This window comes from Carettochelys insculpta, chromosome 1 (assembly GCF_033958435.1).
Source record: "Carettochelys insculpta isolate YL-2023 chromosome 1, ASM3395843v1, whole genome shotgun sequence".
NCBI classification, from domain to species: Eukaryota; Metazoa; Chordata; order Testudines; family Carettochelyidae; genus Carettochelys; species Carettochelys insculpta.
Window position 1 is genome coordinate 10,925,964 of NC_134137.1, and position 7,237 is coordinate 10,933,200.

At 46.6% G+C, this 7,237-nt stretch overlaps 1 protein-coding gene across 1 annotated transcript; it reads left to right on the forward strand.

The window, feature by feature from the left end:
* The first annotated feature begins 535 nt into the window (after positions 1 to 535).
* On the forward strand, positions 536 to 1,504 carry LOC142003472 (olfactory receptor 52K1-like). The gene has a single exon (XM_074980439.1). It carries the CDS (start codon positions 536 to 538, stop codon positions 1,502 to 1,504), a length of 969 nt encoding a protein of 322 aa, XP_074836540.1.
* The last annotated feature ends 5,733 nt before the right edge of the window (positions 1,505 to 7,237 follow it).

Consider the following 7,237-nt stretch of genomic DNA (forward strand, 5'->3'; position numbering starts at 1 on the left):
ACCCTACAGAGAACAGTACTTTCTAAATGGCCACGGCATTGTTGTTATAAACCACTGAGGTTGTGTGGGATGGAGGAGTGCTACACGCCTGTGGCATGCAGAGTCCCAGCCTGGTATACCTCTGATTCATTGATGGTGACATCAGCTCCACCGGGGTTTTCAAGACGAGAATAAATACACAGCGTGCATGAGCTCCTTTCAGTCCGTGGCTGAACCACAGCCTCCTCCCTGCCCGGCCAGGAGAGCTGGGTCTGAATCACTCCCTAGGAGAATTTTGAAGAGCCGCTCCAGACACTTCCCACCTTGCCAGGATCTACTTCAGGACTGTAAGTAATCTCTGCATCTAGTACGAATCATGTTGTCAGGATACAGGGTCTGAGATACCAGTCACGGGTCCATTACACACCCAGACAGACCCCTTCTGCAAACCAGCCAGTCATTCAGTAGTCACTCTAACTTGCTGCAAAAATTCTAACACAGACCAGGGGTGTCCCACCTGTCTCAGCTTCACGACCCCCCACTGACAAGCCCCAGCATGACAGGAGGGGGACAAAGCCCAGAAGGGAATCTTTCCTACACAGACTTCGTCCTACTTGGGTTCCCAGGGCTGCAGCAGTTTCACTTTCTCCTCTTCGTTCCGTTCTTCTGCCTTTACCTGGTGAACGTGGGAGCAAACTGCATGGTTATCTACACCATCTGGGTGGAGGAGAGTCTGCACTGCCCCATGTACCTGTTGATTTTGCTCCTCTGTGTTGTGGGGCTCTGCAGCACAAGCACCGTCCTGCCCCAAATGTTGCTGGGCTTCTTGGGCCATGCCAGCCGCGTCTCCTTGCCTGGATGCCTGGCCCAAATGTTTTTCATCTACCTGGTGACCAACTTGGATTCCTCTGTTCTCCTGATGATGGCAGTGGACAGGTACATCGCCATCTGCAAGCCACTGCGCTATGAGGACATCATGTCCAAGCACCTGTTGGTGGGGATGATCCTTACTGCCCTGATCCGCGGCATCTCCATGGCCTGCTTCATGGTCATTCTAGCCTCCAGGCTGCCTTTCTGCCGGTCCAACATCATCCAGTATTTTGCATGTGAGCACATGGCCCTGGTGAGCCTGGCCTGCGGTAGCGTGTCCCACAACAGCGTCTTAGGCATGGGGGTCGGATTTGGCATCATTATTTTCGATGGCATCGGTATCCTGGCCTCCTATACCTCCATTGTCCACACGGCCTTGCAGATCACCTCGGGCAGCCTGCGGTGTAAAGCCGTCCACACCTGCAGTACCCAGCTGTTAGTGATGTTTTTCATATACCTTTCTTTCCTCTCCTCCTCCATCATGTACCGAGCTGACCACCTCATCTCGCAGGACATGCATAACCTGCTGAGCACCATCTACCTGCTGCTCCCATCCACCCTCAACCCCATCATCTATGGCGTGAGGACAAAGGAGATCAAGCAGCACATCTTGAGGGCCTTCAGGAGATGGCAAGTTAAAGCGGCAAAGCCATGAATGGCATTGCCTCCACAGGATGACAAGTCTCCACTCTGCACCGTCAAAGAAGCCAGAGCTGCGCAGAGGACTTAGGAGGTTAGAGGTGTTACCCAGAGGCACTGAGACCACTGACAAAGGAGGGTGAAGTCTGTTCTATACCCTTAGATGAGAGCCTTTTAGCTCATGCTGTAGAAACTCATGGCTTTAGCCTTTAAGCTTACAAACTCAGTCCCACTTGCCAACAACCTGGTTCCATCGGCCTTATAGAGGTATAATTGGTAAAAGACGGATTGGTCCTTTAAGCAGAGCATCTTCCATACCCTGTGAAGGGCACTCAGTGCCTTGCAGGTTAGGACCTTCAAAGCCAGCAGACCATACAACAGATCACATCAATGGACCAAGCTGCCATTGCTCTTACATGACCCACATCCATGGACATGCTAGGACCATGCATGCTGCACAGCCAGTGATCTCAACACCCCTGCCTGGAACCAGCACACCATTCTTTATTGTGTGCACTCGCTTCTCTGAATGTCCGCACAAGGCACCAGAGCAGCTCTGCCCATTATTTTCTTATAAACTGCCTCGGGATCACTGGAGACATTTAAGAGCTGGTTAGGCAGACACCTATCAGGGATGGTCTAGATGGTGTTTGCTCCTGCTTGAAGACTTCCCGAAGTCCCTTCCAGTTCTAGTGTTCTATGAGTCTATGATTTATATATCAGCCAACATTTACTGGACTGTTTACAAACCGCATGTGGAGAGAGGCCCAAGGCCCGGAGAGTCTCCCTGCCAATTAATTAGGTGTTACATAAGCTCCTCTTCAACTGTAAGGCGCAGCCAGGCTCCTAGCAGTCAGAGAGAAAATTCCCTTTCCAGTTTACAACGTTCAGGGGGATGAGGCAGAAGAGATAGCTGGATGCCCCCACGCTCATCCCAGGTCACTGCTGTGAACAACACAAAGCTTCCACCAAAAGCACCACATTGCCCGAAATAACTGAAAACAGTTGGTTCTTCCCCCTCGCATCCCAGAGTGGGGGGAACTGTGTCCTCTCGCCGCACCAGGTTCTAGACCTGTGAAAACACCTTGGACTTTTGGCTGAAAGCAGAACTGTGACCAGGTAGCCTTTCTGTCTCTGTGCATCACAGTCCTAGGCAGCGGGTTGCGCACAGCTGCAGGTGGAAAGCTTCAAGAATCCAGACAGTATGTTGAGTGCATTGTGCGTCACCAAGAGCTGTATTACCCCCTGTGCATTTGATGGGGGCTGCCATTTCAATTCCTTGGGAGGCCATAATAGAAGAGCCCTTGGTTTTTCCAGCTCCAATAAATTAGCGCTCAGTGTTTTATCATTTAGTCACTGTCACTGTTCAGAATTGTAAGTAGCCTGAACGATACACCGGGGACAACACAGGCACAGAACCCATACAGCACCTGCCACCAAATGGCCCTAATCCATACCGACGCTTCTGAGCGCTATAGCAATTTAATTGAACGGTAGCAGGAGCAGCGTTCCCTGTAAGCTGAGCGCTTGGGCCGCCACCCAGGGGAGATTCAAATACTGCAAGCCGATTTGCAGAGCGTCCATGGCATGTGCTTCTCCCAGGGGTGTACATGCCCACATACCTCGATGCACATAAAGTGTATTCTGCCCACGAATGGCAACAAATTGAAGGGAACACGGGGAGGGAGATATTCTGCTCAATTAAAGGACACAAGGCAATCAGGGTCTTTTCTTTGAGGTAAGTCTCCAGTTCCATAAGGAGCAAGGATGACAGACTTGTGCGGGGAGGGAGGAGATTGTTGGGGGTGGTATGTCCCTATTTCTTCTTAGCCTTTACTCTCGCTCTCCCCAAAGCAGTCAGACTAACACGGCTACCTCTCTGAGACTATGCAAAACCAAGGACATTTTAACCCTTGGGGAAAAAACCAGCTCTGCTTCCCACAGCTGCGTTGGGGTGCTGTGGGCTTTTTTTTTTTTAAATCAGCAAATTAAGACACCTGCAATGGCAGCTTTTCAGGAGCCATAAGTGGTGTCTAGGCCCGGAGCAGACAAAGGGTGGACTTCGCCCTGTGTTCATGAATGCAAACACAAGCATGACTGACACTGCCTCTAACCACAAGTGTCTGGCACTGTGCATAGAAGTAACCAGATACACATCCAACTGCCTTTGCACACTCTTTGATGCAATCAAGGTAAGTGCATCTGTATGTCAATCCCTTTGCTCTTTGCACAGCCAGTTGCATACCCCGGCTTGTAAATATCCAATCTGTAGAGACCATCATGAATTGTCCCAGTATGTTTAATCCTGCTTCACATAGAAGATGTTCCACGTTCCTAATCAATTTTGCTGTTCTTCTCTGGACCTTTTCTCCTTCTAATATATCTTTTTTGAGACGGGGAAACCAGCAGGGTTTAAAGCGTGGGCATATCATGGATTTCTAGAAAAGCAGTACGATATTTTCTTACTCTCTATCCTTTTCCTAATGGTTCCCCAACAGTCTGTTAGCCTTTTTGTAACAGACTTCCGAAGTGCTTTACTTAACATTTGTCAGCAGTGAATTTCATCGGCCATTTTGTCACCTAGCACTGGAAGGGACCTCGAGCTCATGAAGTCCAGTCCCCTGCCCTCTCAGCAGGGCCAAACATCATTTCTATCATCCCCGTTAAATATTTATCTAACCTGTTCTAAAGTATCTCCAGTGATGGAGATTTTGCAACCACCCAAGGCAATTTATTCCAGTGCTTAACTACCCTGACAGGAATTTTTCCCTAATGTTCAACCTATACCTTTCTTGCAGCAATTTAAACCCATTGTGTTGTGTCCTAGTTTCAGAGGCTAAGGAACACCCTTGTAACACCCTTTAGGTACTTGAAAGCCACAACCATGTCCCCTCTCTGTCTTCTTTTTCCCAAGCTACACAAACCCAGTTCTTTTAATATTCTCCCATAGGTCATATTATCTAGGTCTTTAATCATTTTAGTTGCTCTTCCCTTGACCCTTTCCAATTTCTCCTCTTTGCTAAAATGTGGGACCCAGAACTCGACACGGTATGTCACTTGAGGCCTAATTAGTGCAGAATAGAACAGAAGAATTATTTCTTTTATCTGGCTCACAACGCTCGTTCATGCAAAAAAAAAAAAAAAAAAAACCCACCTGATTCGAGGATGCAACCGTATCATATTGTTAACTCACACTCAAGCTTATGGTCCACTATGACCCCTAGGATCCCTTGTTGCAATACTCCATCCTAGGGAGTCCCTTCCCATTCTGTACATGTGAAACCGATTGCTCTTCCCTAAAGCTAGGGCTACACTACAGCCGTCCTTCAAAAGAAGTTCTTTGGGAAGATCGCTTCTGAAAAAAACCTCTGTTTGAAAGATCACGGGTTACATACAAAAAAAGCCGATAAAAAAATCGATCTGCTCTTTCGACAGAGAGCATCCACACAGACCCCGCTCTTTCTAAAGAATGGGCCAGGTATCGAAAAATCCAGCACCAGGAGGACTGCTCTTTCCAAAAAAAAGCCTCTGGAGCACCTACACGGGTTTTTTTCCTGAAAGAATCTTTCAGAAAAAAAGGCACTCGTCCTCATCTGGGAGAGGAGGAGGGCCACTGGAAAAAGTGCTGCGTTCTTCCAATTTAATATGGAAAGAAAGCACTTTGTGCATAGATGCTCCATGGGATTTTTCAAGAGCCCCAGCTTTTTTGAAAACTCACTAGTGTAGACGTAGGCTGAGTTCAGTACTGTGCATTTGCCCTTATTAAACTTCACAGTATTTGCTTCAGAACATTTCTCCAGTTTGTCCAGATCTGTTGAATTCTGACCCTATCTTCCAAAGCACTGACAACCCCTCCCAGCTTGGTAACATCTACAAACTTAGTAAGTGTACTCTCTATGCCATTGTCTAAAAGATTGATGAAGATAGTCAACAGAATTGACCCCAAAACTCACCCTGTGGAACCTCCACTTATTACTCCCTTCCGGTCTATGAACCATTAATGACTATTCTCTGTGAATGATTGTCCAACCAGTTATGCACCCACCTGATAGTAGTCCCACCTGGGCTGAATTTCCCTAGTTTACTGATAAGGTCCTATGATACTGTATCAAATGCATTACTAAATTCTAGGTATACCACATCCACCACTTCCCCTTTATCCATAAGGAATGTTCTATGTAAAAAAAAAAAAAAAAAAAAAAAAAGAAAGAAAGAAAAAGCTGTCAGGTTGGTTTTGACATTTGTTCCTGACAAATCGATACTGTTACCCATCACCTTATCTTCTAGATTGCTTACTTATTTGCTCCTTTTTTACAGATGGGCTCTATATTTGCTATTTTCTAGTCTTTTGGAATCTCTCCCAACTTCCACAACTTTTCAAAGATCACAACTAGTGGCTCAGATACCTCCTCCATCAGCTCCTTCAGTGGTCTAGGAAGCACTTCATCAAGCCCTGGTGACTGAGTAAGTTTGCATCATCTGCAAATTTTGCTACTTCACTGTTTATCCATTTTTCCAGATCAGTTATGAATACGTTGAACAGTTCTGGTCCCAGTACAGGTACCAGAGGGACACCACCATTCTCCTTTTTGAAAACTGACCATTTATTCCTACCATTTGTTTCCTATCTTTTAATCAGTTAAGTCTTCCCTCTTATCACATGCCAGTTTAATTTGCTAAAGAGCCTTTGATGAGGGACATTGTCAAAAGTTTTCTGAAACTCTAAAGTGCACTATAACCATTGCATCCCCTTATCCACATTCTTGCCGACCTCCTCAAGGAATTCTAGTAGATTGTTTTTGTAAAGGGAAATAAGGCCTCACCAATGTTGACTCTTCTCCTAACAAATGATGTTAATCTATGGGTCTGATAATTCTGTTCTTTACTACAGCAGGGTCCCCACATTCGTGAACTTAAGGTTAGCGAATTCAATTACTCACCAGTGGCTGCTTCCCAGGGCTCCCAGGCAGGGAGCGCCAGAGGCTGCCACTTCCCTGGGGCCCTGGGCAGGAGCACTGGCAGCCGGGCTCCAGGCAGGGAGTGCCGGTGGTTGCCATATTCACAAAATTCAACATTGACAAGGGTTCTCAACACAGAACCCTCGCAAATGTTGAGACCCTACTGTATATTTAAAGCAATTTGCCAGTACTGAAAGTAGGCTCACCAGCCTGTAACAGTCAGGATCACCTCTTGAGTCTTTTTTAAAAACTGACACCATGTTAGTTAACCTTCACTCCAGTCATCATTTGAACTCCTTCCTAACTCTTGAGTGGAGACCATCTGATGCTGGTGACTTATTAAAGGAGATTTCGGACCAAATTTCCTAGTAATGACATCTGGGACAATTCCTCATAACTGTCATCTACAAAACTGCCTCTGGTTTGGGAATGTCCCTCACGTCTTTGGCCACGAAGACTGATGCAAAGAACCCATTTTCTCTGAATTGGCCTTATCTCCCTTGAGCGCTCCTTTAGCATTCAGCCAAGAAGAGTGGGAGAACGGAATCTGAACATGTGGTAAGGATCTTCAAAAGAGTTTTTGCAGTTAAATGATAAACTGAGCAGGTGCATAATGAAGCCCCAGCAGCAGTTTACTTGCAGCATGTCATAACCACATTGCCCGAGCAAGTCAGGTGTCCATTAATTCCAATGCCTTATGTAAAAGCCCAGAAGAGATGTGGCCAAGGAGCTGTTCTCCATAGGGACAACTCTATTATCATACCTAGTATATACACGACAACATGGAAAGA